This window comes from Suncus etruscus, chromosome 19, assembly GCF_024139225.1.
Source record: "Suncus etruscus isolate mSunEtr1 chromosome 19, mSunEtr1.pri.cur, whole genome shotgun sequence".
Classification (NCBI taxonomy): domain Eukaryota; kingdom Metazoa; phylum Chordata; class Mammalia; order Eulipotyphla; family Soricidae; genus Suncus; species Suncus etruscus.
This window is the reverse complement of record NC_064866.1, coordinates 26,183,925-26,207,281: the sequence shown is the minus strand read 5'-3', so window position 1 is coordinate 26,207,281 and position 23,357 is coordinate 26,183,925. Positions and strand designations below refer to the sequence as shown.

The 23,357-nt window shown below is 34.4% G+C and overlaps 1 protein-coding gene across 5 annotated transcripts in view; it reads right to left on the bottom strand.

Moving 5' to 3' along the window:
• NTNG1 (netrin G1) overlaps positions 1–23,357 on the bottom strand; it is a 396,206-nt gene that overhangs the window by 33,339 nt on the left and 339,510 nt on the right. For 2 of the 5 annotated variants that reach the window (XM_049765720.1, XM_049765716.1), the window contains exon 6: positions 20,972–21,106. The exons of the other annotated variants lie outside the window; for them this stretch is intronic. In XM_049765720.1, coding sequence (XP_049621677.1) covers positions 20,972–21,106 — 135 coding nt within the window. The remainder of the gene's footprint in view (positions 1–20,971; positions 21,107–23,357) is intronic. 5 annotated transcript variants of the gene reach the window in all.

Below are 23,357 nucleotides of genomic sequence, written 5' to 3'. Positions count from 1 at the left end.
AAAATTATCACAGTGAACGGAAACTCAATTTTCTCTCTCAGAAGACTGGACAAGGATTCAAGAAATTAGAGCAAAACTGGGGGACTTAGGCACTGTGTAGGTCAATCACCTTTCTAGGGAAGCAGACCTGACTACCATGCCAAATACCTTTGAGCAGAGAATAAGTCTTTCGTTATCTTTCTCACTGTCCTCATGGCTGAATTGCAGGACACTGGCATCTCTGCTGTTAGAGTTGACACCTTCCCTGGATGACTTCTAGAAATGGACTTTTTTTTTATCTAACATTTATAATTGGCCTTTTTATCTATAGATTTCATAGCTCAATGACATTTGTAAATCTTTCCCTGCTCTTAATCTGGGTTCTCTGTTGGCTTACAGTAGTGCAATATCGGTATCACTGCTTGAATAGTTTACTCTGCCCCAGGAACTACTATAATGTGTTTCATTTAACCCATAAATACTGATGAAGTAAAATAGTCTCTTTATTCTTTGAAAAATTTTTTATAAGTTTATTTCAATTTTTAAAACCGGTTTTTAATTGGGACAACATCTAAATTCTTTATTAAAAACACAAATGAAGGGAAAGCTTTAAACTGACACACACTACTCAAACTATATTTCAAGTTTGAAAATGCATATGAAAATGCAAATGAAAATTATGTATTCTTCAAAAATAATCTCTTTTTAAGAAGAGAAAAATTTTAGGTCAGTCAGGTTATTAAATTTTAACTGTGATCAAAGAGCCAGAGTCTCAAGCATGCTATTAAAGAGTAAATCTAGAATAGTTTTTCCTCTTCTAAGTAAACATTAGGAGGGCCCTAAGCATTCTAGATAGGAAACTCTTAAAAATTTTAATGGTTCCAGGACCAAACTGTCATATGAACTTTAAGTGGAAATAAAGGATGACCAGACTTAAACACCAAACCCAATGGCAATGACAACAGAATCGAAACCCAATCTACAACAAGCTCTACAGTCACACTAGCATTCTGGGGAGCAAAGGAGGAAAATGCATGCTGGGAACAGGGGTTGAGGGAGGACAATACTGGTGGTGGGAATGCCCTTGATTCATTGTCACTATGCACTTTAAATATTACGGTGAAAGATTTGTAATTCACTTTGGTCACAATAAAAATTATTAAAACAAAGATAAATTGTCAGTACAGCAGATAAGACACTTTCCTTGCACAAGGCTCACTGGTGTTCAATCCTCAGCACCCCACAGTTTTTTCTGAGACCACGGAGAATGAACCTTGAGCACAGAGCCAGGAGTAAGTCCTGAGTACTACTGGGGTGGGAGGCAGAACAAACACAAATTTGATTTAATCCTTTTATAAGATTTTATATGTTACATTCCCATCTCATGAAGATAAGTAAATTCTTTGAAGACAAGAGTGTTATTTTCTATAAACATGATCTAGGGGTTCATATCAAGTACCTGAAAAATGTTGGATTATTAATTAATTCCTAAATTCAGTATTTTTTCTCCTGCTGTATTCTTTCAAGGTGGTACTTTTGGTCATTTTTTTCTTTCCCTGGTGACTTCTCACTTGGTATGTATTTTTTATGACTACTACATTCATTTAAAAAGATACAACAATAGGCTAGAATGATTGATAGAGGGACAGTACATTACAGTTTCTCAGACAAAAATCATGATTGGTTGACTCTGACATGGTGTATTGTGTAAGCCTGCTGTTAGGGACAGCCATACCCTTCCAATTCTCTGTAGTCTAAAGATTGTATTTCCTCCTCATAGCTACATTTGAAGATCCTTATTTATTTATTTATTTATTTATTTATTTATTTATTTATTTATTTATTTATTTATTTATTTTTGGGGCCACACCCAGTGGTGCTCAGGGTTACTTCTAATTCTGTGCTCAGAAATTGTTCCTGGCAGGCTCAGGGGACCATACGGGATGCTGAGAATTGAACCCAGGTCAGCTGCATACAAGGTAAATGCCTTACCTGTTGTGCTATTCATTGGGCCCCTGATTTTTTTTATGGTGATGATAAGCCCTACTAAATGAGCCTGCTATTTTAGTTCTCAAACCCTTTGATGTGATTTTGCCCAGTTTCTGAGTTCTGGTAGTCCTAGTGGGGAAGGGCTGAGTTAGCCACTACTCTGGGTCAAACTTGGAAACGTGTGCATTCAATGTATCCTTTGAGCTATCTTCTGCCATATGCAGAACATTCACAGTTACTGTGTAAGGGTGGTAGAAGTCAATACATATTATTTGCTCTTTAGTGTCTAGGACACAGAAGTCAGACTCATTTCTGCATGGTACTGTGACATGTACTAAACTGTTGCTTATATTATTATTATTATCATTATTATTATTATCATTATCATCATCATCATCATCATTATTTTGCTTCTCTGTAGTAATAAACAATCTTATTCCTTTTAAAGCCAAAGTCTCAATGTGAATATCTTTTCAAGTATAAGGAGAAAAATCTGGAAATGGACACTGGTGAAGGGAAAGGTGTTAAAATAATGTTTGCTCAAAACTCTGTCATGAATAACTTTGTAATTTCATAGTGACTAAATAAAATTTTTTTAAAAAGAAGAGAAATATTATTTTTTCTGAAAAAATTTGGCTGATAACTATTTCACTTGCTATCGCTGACAAATAACTGTTGGGAAGTTTCTTGAGGAATTCTATTAAAAAAGACAAAATTGATAATAATAAAAATAAAAAGGGAGCTGAATACATTTCTAATAAGCAAATCACAAACGGTATTAATTAGCAACAAACAAAAATATTTATATGTGTATTAGATCTAGTAGTGATGCAATAGATTGTAACTTTCTAATTGTCATTTCTGAGAAATAGGTATGTGTCCAACTGAAGAACCCAATCTAGCTTTTGTTTTATTTAGGGGTCACCATACTTCCAGCAGGCAGACATTTTAGCACAACAGAGTAATTTCCAGGATTTAGGATGATTCTAAAATTGAATAAGTGCTGCTAAGATCAGGATAAATTTAAAGGATCAAAGTTGATTGAAAGGGTTTTATTTTCCTGCTTGGAAGCTGCAAAATAAAAATGACCTGATTTTTTTTTTTTTTTTTACAAAGTCTTAACTAAAGTTTCACTTTCACAGATGGCAAAAGTAAGCCACAAAGGCTTGAAAGAGTCACAAAGCCACAGAGTAAAATAAATCCTATTCCTGTTTTATTTTGTGTTATTTTTTTCCAGCAAGGAACTACGAGCATGATTATGGTTTTAATTTTATTATGCTATTTGTTTGGAACTTGATTGCTTTCTTAAATTTGTTGATGGAATTTCCATTCTTCAATGAAATTCGGAGGCAGGTACAATCATTTGTAGTTTTATTATCTCACTACTTGCTCTTTGACAGAAACTAGGGTAATCATCATTTATATTATTTCTCAGAGGCAGTTAGTGAGGTGGGTCCAATTCTCATTTTTATTTTCCATGAACAAATTGAGGATAAATAAAGGTAAGTAATTATCCCTGCACTGTTACACACTCAATATTTGATTGTATACAAGGATTTAGGCACATTAGCCTAGGCTGCAAATGTAGCTTTTAGCTTAATTTTCTTTAAATTTCTATCATTGTTCATTATATTCTTACTTCACCCCAATATTTAAAACATTTTTATGGATGCCACTGCATTTTATTAAATGTGTTCATTTATTAACACCTTATACATTTATTTGATAATTTATTACTTATCAATCCATTTATTAAAATATATTTATATAAAACTAAATAAAAATTTTGAAGAGAAAAAACCTATCAGCAGGAATAAAGCAGATATTAAAAAAAATTGTAATCACTTGCTTTCTGTGTTTTAGAAATATTTTTATCAAGGAGTCCACAAGGAGAAAGTTGATTTTAAAGAATGGTAATTGGGAACCTGTTCAAATATATTTCAGAGTAGTGCTAATCATGTGTGTCAAGATAAAGGAAATTAAGGTGGCTTAAGTTTTCAGTTCTCTTCAGAAAAATCAATTATAAAGCCGTTATGCCTCCAACTCTAAACAATAAATCCCTGGATTTAGTTAATAAAAGAAACTTCCACTTTAAATTATTTTTTTGCTCAACAAAAGAAACTCATAACATTGATTTTTTGAGAAAGAAGAGGATATTTACACCAGGGGTCTTTAAATTCAGACATATTCATGATCTTAGCCTGTTTGGATCAGAAATCACTCACAATCAAGGGAATCCATCTTTATAAAGATGTCACAGCTTACTGTAGGCTCACCAGTAGTTATGTGATTTTCAGGATCAATGCTAGCAGGAGCAGCACAAAGGAGTTCGTTCCACTTGGGTCTCACTAGAGGTTCAGAGTCTCTTGAGTTCAAGTCATAGCTGGTCTAGATTAAATCTCACTGATAACATATAATTACTGCTGGTCTGTCCCTCAGTCCTAACTGTACCCTGGGATTGCCTAGAAAATTTTGTAAAAGACAGATGTGCTTGTACCCATTCCCCCGCAAGAGTCCCACTTATGCATGATGGATTGGGACCTGTGATAGCTATTTCATTTCAATCTCTATTAACCTTTATATAGTCACTGAGATGTTCACAGTCTTGTCACTTTCTAGTTTTGGACGATTGGAATCTTGCTGTCATTTTTTCCCTTTTGTTCTCATAAAACCAATGACACAAAGGTTAAAGCGATGGAGGAAGAAAGTTTTTCAACAAGTGCAGTTTGGCTCATCGCTTTTCAAATGAGCAATTAATAATTCATAACAATTAACAGAGTTATGAGTTTCTCTTTCAATAGGCTTCCAAACATGAATAGATTAAATGGTAATTGCCATCAAATTTTATGTTCTATTTCATGTGCCTAATAAAAGTTTATCTTCTGGAACTCACTTTGTACTTCCTTTTGATATATTCCTAACAAAGTGCAATATACTAGATTAAAATATTTATTATTAACCTATTAAATATTAATCACTTTTAAATTATAGGGATGAACAAAAACAAATAGTCGACTTATTTAAGTTTTCATGATTCTCCTTATTTTAATATGATTTGGATTTGTAGAACACATGCTCATAAAAACTGATGATAAGATATACTGTATGAGTTCCTATTTCTTATATAAAATATTTCCAAACAGATGTTTTGTTCTTGACTTACCAGTTATCATTATACATAAATACTAAGTGATAAAAACAAAAAAGCTGAGTGGAGCAGGGATATTGTATAGTGGTTAACCAGAAGTGATCCCTGGTAATAAAATCCAGTATAATACCTGAGTGCTGCCAGGGATGACCCCTAAATTAAAAACACCAGAAATGGAAAACAAGACAAAACAACAAAAATCCCCAACCAAATCCCATCAAAGAACTTAGTCTTTGGACCAGCCTATCAACAGTTAAAAATCCACTCACAACTCACTCGGATCTCCAAACTTTAACATGCATATGGTTTATCTGGAAATCTTAATAAAGTGCAGATCAGGAAGTCTTAGGTAAGATACAAGAGCGAGCCTGCATTTCTAGCAATTTCCAAATAACATTGATACCACTGGTTCACATTACAGTTGTTAGGATCCAGATGTCTCAGTCCACATTTCTTTAAACAGGAAAATAACTAATAGGTTTCACAAAAATCAAGCAAGGTTTGGCAAAACTCCTGGCACATACAGAACACTTCATAAATGGTGCACATCACCATCATTTCTAAATAATTGAAAGAATTAGCAAATACATTTAAGAAATTTAATTTAATCCAATGTAAAATGAACACTTTCCCCTAATTTCTTTTTTTCCCTAAGCACTTCTTTTAGTATGTAAACATCCATCTGGATTAGGATGAACTTCCCCACCCTAATGGGTGGAGTTCTGGATAATAAAGGAAGGAGTCTATCTGGAGGCTAGAGACAGAATTCATGGAGGGAGAAGGAGACTTGAGATACACAGCACTGGGAGAGCTTGGCAAAAATATGGCACATGGCAGAGAAAAGACAAGAAATAAAGCGAGGTGACTCCAGTGAATTTTTTTCTGACTACTGTGTATTTATTATTTCTTCACCACTACCCTGCTTCCTGGGCAGCCTCACCCAACACATGGACTTTATATTTTATATTTTTATTCTACAATCCAAGACTTTGAATAAGTAGTAATCTAACGCAAAATTCATATTTAATCTCAGATATGAACTTTAACATTGTAAATTTAATCAGAGCAGATATTGTAATTCACACAAATTCTAGTACAAAAATAGTTTTAATTCTTATTTTCTAAGAAGGAAGCACTCACAGATTTGAGTTCCCTCTTGAATTCAACTTTAGACCTTTAAAGCCCTCATGGGGATCACATCATCATCATTGTTACTATTATTACTCTAATTTTTAGCACCAAACTCTAGCACAATTCTTGATGCATAATTGGACTTTAATATTACTTAATGAATGATGCACAAATAAATGAGTAATTGCATAAATAAATGACTGCAGGAAAAACTAAATAAATTAGGCCACTTCGCAAGAGAGAAAATAAAGATTTAGCAAGACTGTCAGGAAGTTCTTCTAGCATTTTGGGTAAGCTGAATTTAGTAAAGATAAAATGAAAGGCACAGTTTTCTCCTCACAGACATGGATATACTTGATTTCAATTATTGTGCATAAAGGAACATATTGGACATAATAGACTTAATAACACTTAATGAATGGGTTTGCAAACATTAGTAAATCTGTTATTTCAAAAATTGAAAGGTCTTTGATTAATAAAATTATCAAAATTCATTTTGTTCTGTCTTATCTACATGCAATTTAGCAGCCTTGGTGCAAAATCAGCAACTTAATCTTTATTCTAATATGACAGAAAAATGGTGCGATGTTTCAGAAAATATCTTAAAATGCATCAAAATAAATACTAGCCAAAGCTGGAAATAGAAAAGGCTGGGTCAGCAAATTAATTAAAATGCACTGTCTCTGACATTACATTACTAGTAAATGCCAAAATATTCTGGTAACAAAACCTCCTGTACATCCCCAAACTTTGTCTTTTTGCATTTAAAATCCATGGTTAACTATGCAGTTGTCCATACTATTGATTTAAAAGCTAAAGAATACAGATTAATATAGGACTAAGCCTATAAGGTCAATAATACTAATTAAAAAGAGGCCTAATGTAATTCTTAAAAATAATTACATCAATATTTCATTATTTTTCCAGTGTTTTGCTTAGGAGACATATGCTTATGTCTCTAAAAGAGTTGTAGCATGCAAGCGATGGTTGCAATACATAATACTAATCCTGTAGAATTTGCAGAATATAATTTTAGTAGTTGTTTAAGTATTTAAAATAGCTACTGAAGGCCAAATGATCTTAACTGCTAACTTCGAGGATGAATCAGGGATTGAGTTAAATGTAAGGCAGATGATTTGTATGGGGCAGAGTCTGGATTTTTGTATGTGTCTATTTGTTTTTAAATGATTCCAGCCTTCTTGGAATTTACAGCAATATAATCCATTGCTTTATATATCTCAAGTCTCCTCTCTCCACTTTGATGCTATGGCTAACTTAGAGTTGATTTGACAGAGATGGGTCCAAAACAATATATTGCATTTCAATATAGAAGGGTCATGACATAATTTTGTTCTTGTAGGTAGAGTTATACTGTATTGAATGTCTTGGACTCAATAGATTGAACCATATTTTAAAAAATCAGTTAAGAAAAGGCAAGATTCATATTACTGACACACAGTTTATTCAGAACTACCTCACTAATTGTTTAAAAAATTATTTGTTTTCCACCACTTGTGGTATTTTATTAGAAAATGATCTTACTCAGTTGATGCTAGGTTCATCATGCTGGTTATAAATCTTTGAACACTTGTGAGTCTTCTGGAAATCTAAGTTTTCTCTATGCATTTGGACTTGAAAACAGGTCAACTCCTTTATTAAAAGAGAAAACACACAAACAAAATTTGTTTGTTTAAAAATAAATTCTTTTCTAACCTTACTTCATATTCATTCCATTTTATTGTTTATTTCATTTGGGATCACACTAGTAGTATTTGGGGATAAGGCCAGTGGGGTCTTTAGGAACGTGTGGCACTGGAGACTAACCATGACTTCTATATGTAAAGCATGCACTCTTGCCCTTTTGGCTATCACCTGCCTCATAGTTCCACATTTATTTACTTAGGTTCAGTATTTTCCTTTTTAGATGCTCTATGAGTTTGAAGTAAATTTTGTAGCTTACTTTTTGTGTATTGGAATCTGTGAATTAAATACCTAAAATACTACTGTGAAAGATATGTAAGTCATTATGGAAAATAATGTGTTTTTAACCAGAAACTTTCATTGACTTACAAGTATTATTACTATATCAATTATATTATATGTTATGTTATGTCACTATATTATGTTATGTTAGTTTACCTCATTATGTTAATCAATTTTGTCTCTTGAGTAAATTCTTACAATAAAAAAATAAATAAATGACTTACACATTTTTCCGCTGAGACAAAAATCAAAATAAGAATAGGATTTTGTCTCTTTTATTGAGGTGAAAATTTAATAAAATTCAAATTTTATAACCCCCAAATAATATTTTATTGAAGCATAGATATTCATTTACTTAGGTAAGCTTATAGCTGGTTTTGGGCTACAACAGATCCAGTGGTTGTTGATAGAGATGAAGACCTAAGAAAATCTGACCATTACAGAAAACATTCACTGTTCCCCAAGTTTACAAATGAAGAGCCTCAACCACGACTGCCATTATGTCTGCCTATCAGTCAGCACCATATATTTATTTAACTCTCAAAAGAGAGGCAAGATAAGCTTATAAAATTTAGGGAGACATGGGTTTCAAAGCTGATAGGTCTGAAGTGACTCAGAAGGGAGGCAGGGCAAATTTCTGCCCCTCTGAACCTTTGACAGCTGCAAATACACTCTATGCTAATAACTCAACTTTTCAGCTTTTTGACTGACTCTACTGAGAAAGCTACTTGTCAAAGACGCCAGGTATACTGGTTTGGGGACTGAGAAATATGGGGTCTTTTGGAGTCAGCATGGGTAGTCTCCCCTTGCTTCTATATTTCCAGAAGTCCTGGCAGCCACACTCAATGACCCACAGCTACTGCCATATCAGCTCATCAGTCCAGTTCTATAGATCTTTGAAATTCTGGAGCACCTGGTTGCATACATGACACTTCCATACTTTTCAATACTGACATTTTTAAGTAGAATGCATTAAATAGAAGTGAAATTATCCTAGAAGCCACCTAAGCTCAACAAACAAAACCAGTAACAGAGTACTCAACTAGTGATAAACAGTTGAGTAAATCTTCAATGACTTGACATGATTGTGAGATATGACAATTTTTTTTTGTAGAATGTTACCTCTTTAAGTTTTTTATTTAAACATTGGTGTTACAAGGTTATTCATAATACAGCTTTTTTTCCCACAGATGAAGTTGTGTTACTATTTTTGAGTTACAGTCATACAATGTACAAACTTCGCCAGAGCACAGTTCCCTCCACTAATATTCCCAGTTTCACTTTCACCCTCCCTGATACCCTCTTCCGTCCCACTTGCTTCTAGGAATGGCATTTTACTTCACTTTTTTCCTCTCTCTTCTTATTGACACTGTGTTTTTCACTACAGTTAATGAAAGGTTGTCATGCATGTCACTTTATCCCCTTTCCTCATCCAGTTCTTGGAGATATAAAATTTTCACAAATTTTATTTTAATGAAGATTTTTATAATCCATTATAATTTAGTTGTAGCAAGCAATATTAAGTATTTCCTCAGATTCGTCATGGAGCAATCTTGGGGGAGGGTGGAAAACTTGAGACAATATCGAAAGGGAATGTTACCCTGGTGGTGAGATTGATGTTGGAGTTAAATTAAATGCCAGAAATATCTGTATTATGAGCAGCTTGGTAAAGCATGGTATTTAAATAAAGAAATTTACAAAAAGGGTACAAATAAAAATTCTGTAAAATGTCATATCAAAGTCATTAATAATAAATATTTACTACTATTGCTATTGCAGTTTTAACAGGTATTTTATGATTTGGTGGATCTGTCTACTAATGTGACTTTAGCTTTGCTACCTGTTAAGTAGAGAAATATAATTCTACCTCTTATAGAATAAAATAATCTATGAAAAACACCATATAGAAATGCATATTGGTCAGGAGATATAGTATAGTCAATAGGGCACTTGCTTACATGTGGCCAACTCTGGTTTGATCCCTAGCCAGACTTATAGCTATAGATATAGTGAAACAGGTTGGATGCTTGCCTTGCATTTAGCTGACCTGGGTTCAATACTTAGCACCCCATATAGGCACCTGAGCTCTACCAGGAGTCATTGCTGAGCTCAGAGCTGGGAGAAAGTCCTGAGAACGGCTGGGTGTGCCCCCTTCAAAAACATTTTAAATAGTATTTTTTTGGGGGGAGGTCACACCCAGCAGTGCACAGGGTTACTCCTGGCTCTGTGCTCAGAAATCGCTTTTGGCAGGCACAGGAAACCATATAGGATATAGGGATTTAAACCATTGTCAATCCTGAATTGACTGCATGCAAAGCAAACATCCTACAGCTGTGCTATCTTTCTGGCCCCTAAATAGTAATTTTTTTATGTATTTAGAATTAATTTGTCCTTAGAAATATGCAAACTGATCAGACAATTTGTGAGACTTCAGCATTACAGAATTTGGCATCCAAGCCCTTTTTAGGATATCAGAGGAAATGAACAGATGAGGTGTAGTTGGCAGAGCAAAAGCATTATTCACTCAGAATAAAGACCCCTGACTTTACAGGTTTGACCCTGAAATATTGGTTATCACAAATATCTTCTAGTCTAGAATTCTGCTATGATGGTGGATTAAGACTTGCTCCTCTTTCTCTAATTTTTTTTTTTTTGACAGTGGGGAGTTTGCACATTAAGCTGTGTTTAGAACTTACTACTTGCTCTGTGCTGAGGGTATCATTCCTGTAGGTGCTTGGGGACCATATGGGGTGCTAGGGATTAAAACTAGGTCAGCTGTTTGCAAAGCAAGCATTCAACAAGTTGCACTACTGCTCCAGCCCTAAGACTGGATCTTTAGTGAAATATTTTCTCCTACAAGTTATAGCAGGGTAGTCCTGTTTCAACTGGGTTGGCTTGCATACATAGATATTAAATGTGTAGTTTTAGTATATCTCTTTAGTCTTCCTTCCTTCCTTCCTTCCTTCCTTCCTTCCTTCCTTCCTTCCTTCCTTCCTTCCTTCCTTCCTTCCTTCTTTCCTTCCTTCCTTCCTTCCTTCCTTCCTTCCTTCCTTCCTTCCTTCCTTCCTTCCTTCCTTCCTTCCTTCCTTCCTTCCTTCCCTTTTTCTCTCTCTCTCTCTCTTTCTTTCTTTCTTTCTTTCTTTCTTTCTTTCTTTCTTTCTTTCTTTCTTTCTTTCTTTCTTTCTTTCTTTCTTTCTTTCTTTCTTTCTTTCTTTCTTTCTTTCTTTCTTTCTTTCTTTCTTTATTTCTTTCTTTCTTTCCTTCCTTCCTTCCTTCCTTCTTCCTTTCCTTCCTTCCTTCCTTCCTCTTCCTTCCTTCCTTCCTTCATTCTTCCTTCCTTCCTTCCTCCTTTCCTTCCTTTCCTTTCCTTTCCTTCCTTCCCTTCCTTCCTTCCCTTTCCTTCCTTCCTTCCTTTCCTCCTTTCTTTCTTTCTTTCTTCCTTTCTTTCTTTCTTTCTTTCTTCTTTCTTTCTTTCTTTCTTTCTTTCTTTCTTTCTTTCTTTCTTTCTTTCTTTCTTTCTTTCTTTCTTTCTTTCTTTCTTTCTTTCTTTCTTTCCTTTTCTTTCTTTCTTTCTTTATTCTTTCTTTCTTTCTTTCTCTTTCTTTCTTCTCTCTCTTTCTCTCTTTCTTTCTTCTCTTCTTTCTTTCTTTCTTTCTTTCTTTCTTTCTTTCTTTTCTTTCTTTCTTCTCTTTCTTCTCTCTCTTCTTTCTTTCTTTCTTTCTTTCCTTTCTTTCTTTCTTTCTTTCTTTCTTTCTTTCTTTCTTTCTTTCTTTCTTTCTTTCTTTCTTTTCTTTCTTTCTTTCTTTCTTTCTTTCTTTCTTTCTTTCTTTCTTTCTTTCTTTCTCTTTCTTTCTTCTCTCTCTCTCTCTCTTTCTTTCTTTCTTTCTTTCTTTCTTTCTTTCTTTCTTTCTTTCTTTCTTTCTTTCTTTCTTTCTTTCTTTCTTTCTTTCTTTCTTTCTTTCTTTCTTTCTTTCTTTCTTTCTTTCTTTCTTTCTTTCTTTCTTTCACACATGTATTTAAAGAACAATTCAAAGTGAAACCTCACTTCTGTACTGTATAAAACGAGGAAAGAACGTTATGTACTATATTCTGATGTGGCCTCTACATCATTTTAATATCAAAATGGTGCCCAGCTACTGTTCTGCTTCTGAGATATAGATAGATAAAAATGGTGCTTATATTTTTCCAATAGGTTCAACATTTTATATTAAGCTGTGAGGTGACTCCATGTTGCAAAATGGTTGAATTTGGGCAGATCTGCCATGCTCAATATGCTTTTCAATTAAAAAGGGAATTAGCATGAATTGACAATTACTTATGGAAAAATGCCCATCTATGTCAGAGTTGAGCCCTCCTTCTGACCTGAGAATAAATGACAGTTAAGTAGTAACTGACCTCAAAATGTATGGAGGTAGACTTACATGTTTGTTAGTGTGTTCACTAACATGATTGTTACTATGGCTTAGGTAATTCATAGGTCCTGGTTAGTTTTTTAAACATATTTAGGGTATGATATATTTAGGGTATATATTTAGGGTATGCACTGTGAAGTGCATCCTAACAAACTCACATATTTTTAGCATCAGCCTCTGCCTTTCTTGCTGTTGCCCCATTTGGAACCATTAGTGCTGCGAAGAGTTAAAGCTCTTTCCATACATAAGTGTAAGTCCAGAACCCCTACTCCCATATGGCTTCATGTCTCTAATATATTATTAGAGGCTGGTGTATTTTTTCCATTTTGTTGAGAATCAATTAGTTGTGTTGAGAAAGGAGGAAAACTAGGGTCTGAGTCTGCAAAGCAATGGCTTCTTAGTAAGACTAAGAAGTGTGGCATAGTTTGCTGAATCAGGAGAGATTTCACAAGTGAGAGCAACCTAGGTTCACTCTTCTGGCTGACAAAATGAGTATTTCCCCCCCCCCCCCAGGAGGACTACCTAGCATATTTGTAATGCCTACAAATTGCCACTTTCTATCTTCTGTCTTCCTAATATTTTCCTTTTAAAATCACCTCTGGGAAGCTCCTACTGTTTCTGTTTAAAGAGCATTAAACCTTCCCACCCTTAGGAGTTGAACAACAGTTAACATCAAGTGCCCTTCTAAGAATTTAGTTTTCATTGACGTTATGTATGTGGAGTGCAGCAAGGGAAATGAAGCTCATGTTAAATTTGCTAGCAAGGAAATTAAAAACCTGGATTCAGTGATGCCATTCATTTCTAGTGGATGGAAATATAAAAGCCAAATGAGAGAAATCACATGTCTCAAGCTACAGATACTCTAAAGCAATAACAATACCCTTCTTTAAGTGACATTGTGCCTGTAAATGGCTTTAAAATGTGAGGTCAACTGGTGAAATGTGAAATGGATGTTTTAATGTAATACAGCAAATAGCAGGAGACTGCAACCAAGAGCAATTGAAAAATTACAAGTTAGGCTCAAGGTATTTGACCAGTGAGGTATAATCTTCATCTCAGAGAAGCAATTGAAAGCATCATCTTAATGATCACAAGTTGTCAGCCCTGTGGAAGTTAATATTATACTGAATAAAAAAAAAAGAGGGCAAGCAGAGAAACGAGAGTGCAGAAAAGGTATGAGAGAAACCAATTAGTCGCCTGTAACGTGGGGGAAGAGGATTTATTTGTGTCTTATCCTTAGAAACCAGAGTGAGGATCGAGAGCTGGGCTAGTGAGAGGGAGGAAAATCTGTTTATAAAGAGAGATTAGAGTTCAGAGGACAGCTGAGTGGCCAAAGTGGTTCTTAACAGAAATTGAGCTGAGTGCTTTGCCCTATGGAGTTGGTCTGAAAGTCATTTCTGGGAATTTTGAGAAAACCCTGAATTGATATTTTTTCCCACTTGACTTTATACTTGAGAACATACTCAAAAAACAAGCAAACAAACAAATAAACAAAATACCTTTAGCTTCTGTTTTAATCTTTAGCTTTCTGTTTTTAACTGTGTTTTAATCCACAGTTCCTATTACATTCAGTCAGCAGGAGAGAATTGTTAAAAAAAATGCTAACCTTTGGCCCAAGAAATAGTATAATATAGTATAGTATAGTATAGTATAGTATAGTATAGTATAGTATAGTATAGTATAGTATAGTATAGTATAGTATAGAATAGTATAGTACAGTACAGTACAGTATAGTATAGTATAGTATAGAAATAATATATTATAGAAAGTAGTGTGATTGCCTTGCATGAAAGTGACCTGAATTTGAGCATCAGTACCCCATGTGGTCCTCCACATACTGCCAAGAAATGATCCCTGAGCGCAGAACTAGGAGATTCTCTGAACAGCTGGGTATGGCCCAACACAAAACAAAATGCTAAATTGAAACCTAACTCTCAATATTTCTCCAGTCTTCCTGAATCAATAAGTCAATCTGTGCACAGGTCCTTACAAGTAAAGAGCTCCTCCTTTTCTGGTGAGGGTGAGAGAAAAAAGGAACAAAGGCAGAGAGAGATGGAAAGTTCCTAGCTTTGAAGGTGAAAAGACAGCAGTGAGCAATGGAATGTTGGTCGTTTGCAGAAACTAGAAAGGGGAAGGAAATAGATTCTTCCCTAGATCCTCCAGATGGCAATGCTTGCCAAAAACTCAGTTTTAACCCAGTAAGAATTTGTTGTAACCATAGAACTGTAAGCCATTAAGTTTGTGTGTTTTTTCGCCACCCACTTTGTAATAAATTCTACAGTGCAATAGAAAACAAATAAAGTTAGTGAATATTCTCTGGGAAGTTGCATCTAAACCATGAAGGATTGTGCTACACTGTTTATTTATCTTTTGTTAAGTATGTAATTTGCTACGCATATGGTTTTAATTCTTAATAATGTCTGTTTGCTATATTCCACTCAATTTTAATAAAAAATTCGTCAATTAAGTTACTACCCTTCTAATAGATGCATTTTTTCCATTCTTGCCAATACTCCAAATAATCTTTTTCAAAAGCAATATTCAATATTTTAAGTCTTGGGTTCGTCTACTGAATCTGTCTTCTCTATATGTGCCTAGTGCTTGATTTTCTGCATGCTCACTTATATTCCAGAAGAAAATCATTTAAATGTCATGAAATCTTTTGACTCAAATTCAAACATTCAGACTATGCATTATCATAAAATTACCATTAGTATTCATAAATAAATTAGGTAAATGGGTAGAAAATTGGGGTTTTTAAAAAACATGTCATTTAGTGTATCTTATGTCACTTTTAAGGAGAAAAACCCTACTCATTAGCTTACTGGTTTTGACTGTGGCTATTTCTCATCTAGTTTTTGAAGAAAGAAAAAAAAATAAACTTCCCCTAATCTCTAACTTTGAGGTATGGTAATGGGTTTCATTAGTTTCCCCAGACTGTGTGTGTGTGTGTGTGTGTGTGTGTGTGTGTGTGTGTGTGTGTGTGTGTGTGTGTGTGTGTGTGACAAAGTGATGCTAAGAAGGCTTTGGAGCAATGTCCTAGAAAATCTTGACTATTGAGGTCCATGGCTCAAGAAGAGGACCTGAAGATACTGCTCATTGCTTGCTTTCTGGAATACACTGATAACCCAAGTGACCTTGGTGGCACACAGTGACTCCAAGGCTCTACCAGCAATACTTGGGGTCTAGAAGTATCAAGTGTTGTCAGTTATTTCCAAAGCAAGAACCTTAACTTTGTACTATTTTTTCTGTAGCCTCAAGAAGCATACATGGAATATCTTCTTCAGGGGATTCAGCTATATTCTCTGGGATGTGAATCATGCCTTTTCTTGGGATTTCATTGCTGGCACATTAAAATATATTGAAAATATTTTTCAATCTGGAGAGATAGTATAGTGGTTAAGGTGGTGAATTTTGGTTTGATCGTTGGCACCTCATATGCCCAACTAGGAGCACAGAGCAAACAGTTCACCCTGAGTACAGCTGGGTATAGCCCAGCCTTTCTCCACATCCTCCATAAACCTTTTCTCCTTTATCTCTCATTCTTCCTTGGATGGCTTCAATGTTATTTCTCATTCTGTTTGGCCTTCTCAAACGATTTTTCTTTTTTCTTTCTTTTCTGGATTGTATATACCATTCTATCTAAAGACCATCTATTCTGATGGTTTTCAAATGTTTCACCTTTTATGTCAGAGAGGCCGGTATTTATGGAGCATGTAATCCACAGGTCCCCTCAGGCAGAAAGATCACCCGTTGAACCTAGAGCTCTTCACATCCTCAGTTGAAGGGACACAATTGCTTTTTGGGGTCAACTTTGCTTCAATCTCTTGGATGCCCTGTCTCCGATCAAGGACTTTTTAAAAAGCCTCAGTCAACAGTTTTATATTTAATAGTGGAGAGTGTTGTTTATTCTGTACTTGCACTTTCCAATAAATTTTGAGTGCAGTCATTTTGTAGATCTTTAAGACATCAATAAATGTTTGGAAGAGATAATAATTGAGTGCTGAGGATATATCACATGAAGTCCACATTCAGTATTCTCCATGAATCTTCACAATTATCAGATCCATTCGAATCTAGATCTACCCCATTTTTAGATGGAAAAACTAAGCTATTCAAGCAATTTTCTCTCATTCTTGCAGATAGTAAAATGTGAATCTGAGATTTAAATCTAAATCTATCTTATTTCAGTGTATAATACTAATAATATTTTTTATACTTATAGAAGGTATGTGAGGGTGTCAATAACTGAACCTTCCTTTATCCTGTTCCCAAGTCCATGTTCTTTTGAACTGCAGTTCCACAAAACCTTCTGACCAGTTCTTTGGGTGGGGGTGGGGGGCATTAGCACTATCCCTATTCCCAGGAACCTGGGAATTCCCACATCACAATAAACCTCCCTCTGAAGTGTCTACCACTTCTTTCAACTCATTATTGCCCAAGTTGCCATTTCTCTTGTTCTACAACTATGTTTGTACTTGGCATTGATTTTTAATTCTTATGGAAAAATGTGGTCAACCAAAAAATAGGCTTAAAGTAAGGAAAGTGGCTTCTACTTTTGTTTAACTTAGGGAAAGTGTGTGTGTGTGTGTGTGTGTGTGTGTGTGTGTGTGTGTGATGTGGAGGAAAGAAAGATATTGACATGAGGGGCATTTTTTTTGGTATGTGTGTGTGTGTGTGTGTGTGTGTGTGTGTGTGCAGACATGGGAATGATATAAAAGCATTTATCAACAAGCAAGCACCATCTACTAGAACAGGAAATGGAGACAGACTACGATAAAATATTGATCACTTACTTGCTGAATCTTTGGGGCCATTTGAAAGAGCTCAGGGGAAAGTATATAGAATCTCTTGCAGCAGCTAGTTACTACCTGATATAAGAATTTCTATATTTGAACACAGAATTCCAGCCCTGTGAGGGTGATATTAGAAGAGGAAAGGATATTTCAGAGTGAGCTAAAACTATTGCCTACTCATGGGGGTATTTGAAATGTATTGAATTTATAGAGAAAGTTCAGTCTTATTCTCTTCACCATTTCTCTTAAGAGAACAGCCAAAATAATTTTTCTAAAATATTATCGATTCTTTTCACTCCCCTATGTAAAATTGTGTGGTTTTCTATTCCATAATACCACAGTCTTTGCTTTTTAAGCTCTTTTATTTCTTCCCAACAAATATGTATACACACAATCATAGTCAACAAGATATATCCAATAAGTTATTCTATATATCTCCAATACAATGCATGCACCTCTGTCTAAGAATTTCCTTCCAGAAAAATCTACTACTAGTCTTTCAGAAGTCAACCAAGCATTATCTCCCTAGGAATCCTTTTCATTCTTTCCTGAAAAACATGCTGCTGTGAGCAGTTTCTTAGTTCTAATTACCTTTTATCATGATTGCTTGATTGTTTACCAGATTATAAACTCAGTGCCACATTTATAGTAACTATTTCTTTAACTTATTACCCTTTCTGTAGCATAATGGTTAATTTATAATGGTATTCAAGACATACTTGACAATAAAGCATTTGCACCTATAATCTCACAGATCCACACATGTAAGTTATGTAAGGTGCTAAAGTTGAGTCATGAAGGATTTATCTGAGCATGTTTCCACCAAGTAAATATATAGTAAAATAGCATCTTTTAAAATATTACTCCAATACATACAGAAAATAGAATTAAACCTTTTTTGGGGACATACATTTGTCTAAAATAAGTTTAATTTATTTTTCTCCCCACTGTCTTTTCTTAATTACAGAAATAAATTTATTATTCTATGCTATACTGATAATTTTATAAGACTCGACTTTTGAATGTTAATTCTAATTTATAGAAATCCATTTGACCCTATACCTTGACTATTGAAGGCTAGTTTGAGTCTTCTTTCTCTGTCCCTTCTCCTTTGCTAGCTACTGACATTCTCTAAGCCTTGATTTTCAGTTTGATTAGCATTCTCTAAAATCTGGCTCCTCTTATGGTTATGGGAAACAAAAACTAACACGGATGCCTTAGGTACTTTTTGAAAACCTATGGTATGCAGCCTTTTTCAGAGCTTAAGTGCAGGTATGTTATCTGATTTGACATTTCACTCTCTTTTGGGGATTGGGGATCTCCCAAACAGTGCTTAGAAGGCCTAAGACCCTCCCAGTGATCCTCACCCAACCAGGCTCATGGTTCATTGTAAGGACCCAAGGATGCAGAAATCTTGTGATGCCAAGAATTACTCAGACCACCTAGGCAGCGCTTGGAGTACTCTATAGATCTACTGAGCATTCTTGGGGAACCATATAGTGCTGGATATTGAATTGGGGTCACCCACATGGAAAAGCTGTGCTTTATTTTACCCTTACACTATTTTCTATCTTTTCGGCTCCTTGACTGTCTTTTTTGGGCTCCTCTTTTAATAATACTTCAGCTTCTTGAATATATATAGGTTATGTACATTAAAACTATTCTAAAATAAGTAACTTTATAAAAGATTACCAAATGCTGATGTGTATCCCTATTTTATATCCTTATATATCTAAGATGACATAAAAATTTTCAGGCGAAAATAACAAAAATACAGGTAGGGGTGGGGGAGGAAGGGAGCATTGGTGAAGGGAATGTTGCACTGGTGATGGGGGTGTTCTGTTTATAACTGAAACCCAACTACAAACATACTTGTAATTATAGTGCTTAAATAAAAATTTATAATAAAAATCATATTTAAAATTTTTTCAGGTGAAAGGGGGCGGGCAGTGAATATAATTGTTAAAGAAAGCCTGCCCTATAAAACTGTTTGCCCAAATGTGTGCTGCCATCCCTTGGTGGTGTATTGCTATTCAGGGGTTGGTTATAGTCCCAGGTGCAATTAGGGACACTTTTTGTTTATTCATTTAAACTTGGTAGATCCTCAAGGTGCTAATGATTGAATTTTTTTTCTTTTCTGAAAAGTGGTAGAACAAAAAGTGGTAGACTTATGTTTGGCATCCTTTTCTCTATGACTGGATATACTAATCTTCAGCTCTGAGGTCCCACTCTAACTCAAAGCCAAATATCAATCTGACACCATAGTTCCTGAGTATGGCAGTAAATGTTGCCTTGAAGTTATATGCAAGTACAGCTTCTATATGTCTATATTCTACAAATTGCAGGTAAAGTATTCTATATACCTCTGGTAGAAACTGACATTAGACCATCTCAGATTGCTGACAATTTGTTATTCAAAGGAGACGTAAGAAAAATAAACAAATAAAACCCCTCTATGTCTGATCTTCCCACCATGGTCAACACACATGGCTATAAAATTTTGTAATGAGGCTGATGCTGAGATATTCTAAGTATAGAGCATGACTGATTTCAGAAACATTATGAATAAATGTAAGATACATTGTTTGATTTTATCCTATACCTTCAAAGGATACTAGTCTAGATATTTTAAGTAAAGATCAATTCTTTCTTTCTAAAGGTGGATAACAAAAGGTTTAAAATTCCAAATGTGCTTTGCATGAATTCTTACTGAATCACACAGCTCCAAAGGATTTGCATTGTGTCTCAATATTAGTAAGTTGACTGTGTATAGACAGAATGGAAAATTAGCACAGAATTAAAAAACAGAAAAGGTTATGAACGACAAGAGAAAAACCTCTGCTTAGATTTTTAAATTTTTGTTCCCTGAATACACTGACATCCTTCTGCCCTGACAAGCTTTTAAAAAGGTCTGATAACCCTCAGAGAAATGAGGCTGAACCAAATGGCACCTATCTAGAGCTCACTGCATGGTGCCTAACCTCAGAGGCTTAAAATCAATATTGATTTTTGTCATTTACTTTACCCTGGCATTTAAATATCCCTTAGATTTATTATCTTTGGTTTTTTTTTTTTTTGTTAACATTCAGGAATAAATATGATGGCAAGGATGGTAATAAGTTATGTAGATATCATTTAATTTATGAACTCTGGAGCTCTAGGGTAGTTTTCAGTTCAAGAAATATATGAACCACATACCGATCACCCTGAATTTTGCAGGGAGGATTTCCATATGATGTCCCTATTGTGCTGCTTAATTTATGGTTTGGCCAGGTACACGGATCTGCTTACAATATTTCAATTTAAGTTGTTCCCTCCATCCGGTGGGATGGAGATGGGCTTCAAAGAAGCCAGTTGGAGAGCTGATGGATGGTTCCCGCTCCTATACACAGGCTAGGGTATTAAGTAGTTTTTTAAAGCTTGTCAGCTGTTTGGGGGCTTTTTTTCTGCTCTGAGAAGCTGCACACACCAGCCTACACAAGCAGAATTAGCCATGCGGCAGCAGGCAGAGGGCAGCTCCCAGAGTTACTTACGTTGACAGCCGTCGTGCCAGGAATTTCCCGGCAGACACTCATCACACTTAGGCCCTGTTGTTCCAGTCTTACACTCACAAAATCCTGAGCCATTACAACGATCATGGACTGAACCCAAAGGGTTACAATAACACTCTGTAGAAACAAGACAATACATAGGCTGGAGACAAATCCGCATAGCTTTGAAAGGTTATCAACACAGGAGCGTCAATTTACTTAAATGCATCACTTACTTAAAGAAAAATGTTTACTAATAAAATACTTTGGCAAATGGCAAGTGTAGTTTCATTCATTTATTTGCTCAATCTTCTATAATATCATTTTATGATATGAAAGGTAATCAACAGAAAACTTCCAAGGATATAATAGCATCATGCTCTTTACTGCTAACAGATTGTAATGAAGATTCCATTTGTTAGGGCATTTTCAGAATGGTTTAATGAATGCCATGAGAAGTTTGTATATCAAGAATAAATCAATATGCCATCAGTGTAAAATATGTTTTAAATTATTCAAATGGGCTTATCTGTTACATTCAATATTTGAAAACTGCTGAACATTTAAAAATGTAATATGAATACACTGTTCATTCAAAGACTCCTTTAAAATTTAGGACAACACAAATATATACATAGTTTGTTGATAAAATTTTAGATATTATATCTGTTATCTATATTAGACTTTATACAAATTATATTAGCAATCTTGGAAGAACAATAAATTTTGAAATCTCAAATTCAACAAAAGCATAATTTGAGACAAATGTTTTTCACTGCTAACAAGACAATGCAATTTTGTGAAATAAAAAGTAAGCAGGTATTTTCTCAATCCTTTTTTAATACATTCTGGTATAGAATATTTTACTTCATAAGGTTTATTTTGTTTAAAGGTTGAGCCACAAATTGAATGGTGTAAGTTTCCATTATTTTGAAGGGAAATAATAATTCATGGCATAATGGTTCTATCCTGTTTTCATCCATACAAAAATTGGTTTATAACCTTTTGAAAAACAGCTTAACATAATGGTGACATACCGCCTTGTGCAGAAAGAAAAAATATTCATCAAGCCATGTTAATCATGTGATAAAATACAGTAGCCTTTTAGCTATTGAAATATGTAGGTCAACATTTTTTTCCTTATTACGCCTATAAAATATTTTGGATAATGACTTTGTGCCTCTTCTTTTTTTCTTTTTTAGAAAATGGTTCTAATAGATATTTTCTTGTTAAAAACCAATAAATAGATATTTTCTTGTTAAAGAATACATTATCTCAACCAATTAACTAACCAAAAGGACCTTTAGTTTAATAACAAATTTAAAATTTAATATCAGGACAAATAGTTCTAGGGGGACATAGATTTGGTTTTAATGCCTTCAGAAAATAATTTCTTCAAAGAATATGATTGTCTTAGCAGTATTATTTATTTCTGTTAAGTCAATGTTTGAGTTCAGCCTTTTTATGACTAACACTAACAGTGGCATATATAGATAAAGATAAAAATAAGCCAACGCTAAAATATTCTAGTATCTGAATTGGTCTGCACCCAATGCCTAGAGTTTATTTATAATTTGTATTTTACATTTTAATATGTATGTGGAATGTTTAACATTTAAATAAAAATTGCTGTGGTTTTACAACTATTTATAAACACATGCATGTATATACCTATATAAATACTATAATACCTTTCTTACTGCTAAAACTATAAGCCAGCAATGAGTTACCAATATTTTATAAGCCAGAAAGTAAAATTAGATCTGACCTAAATGAATTCACATTCTACTTTAGTCAAGTAGGCCTTGAAAGTAAATTAGTATGAAGCTGTCTGTGTATTGTTAGTCCAGCAACATGAAAACAAGCAACCAGAATGTATTCTGTATAAACTTATGTGCAAATTATTTAGGTTGAAAATAAAAAAGATTATGGAACTTTTGTCAAGAGGAGATGTGTGTTATTAATGATATCCTCAGAGAATTTTGTTCTATTACACAAAACAGAAAATAGAAGCAGAGTTGTTATATAAAGAAACATAGTTTAAGAACCTTATTATTAATTTTTGGGTGGAGTATCAGGAACTCGGTATAGATCCTCACTCATTGAAGGCAAGTACTTTATTGCTGAGACAAATTGTTATTCTGTTCTTATTTTTAATTTTACATTGCATCTGTTTAAAAACTATTTTACAATTGATTTAGAGGTATTAGGAATGACTGTGCTTATTTTGCTCTATAGAAGAAACCTTTGATTATTCTGATCTCTGGATTCCAGGGAAACAAAAATTCTTAATTTGAGATACACTTATGTAGCGACTGTGAGCCCTGTTTCATGTCGATGTCAAACTAGTTATCAGGGATTATTAGCAGTGATTACTGAAGGTCATGAA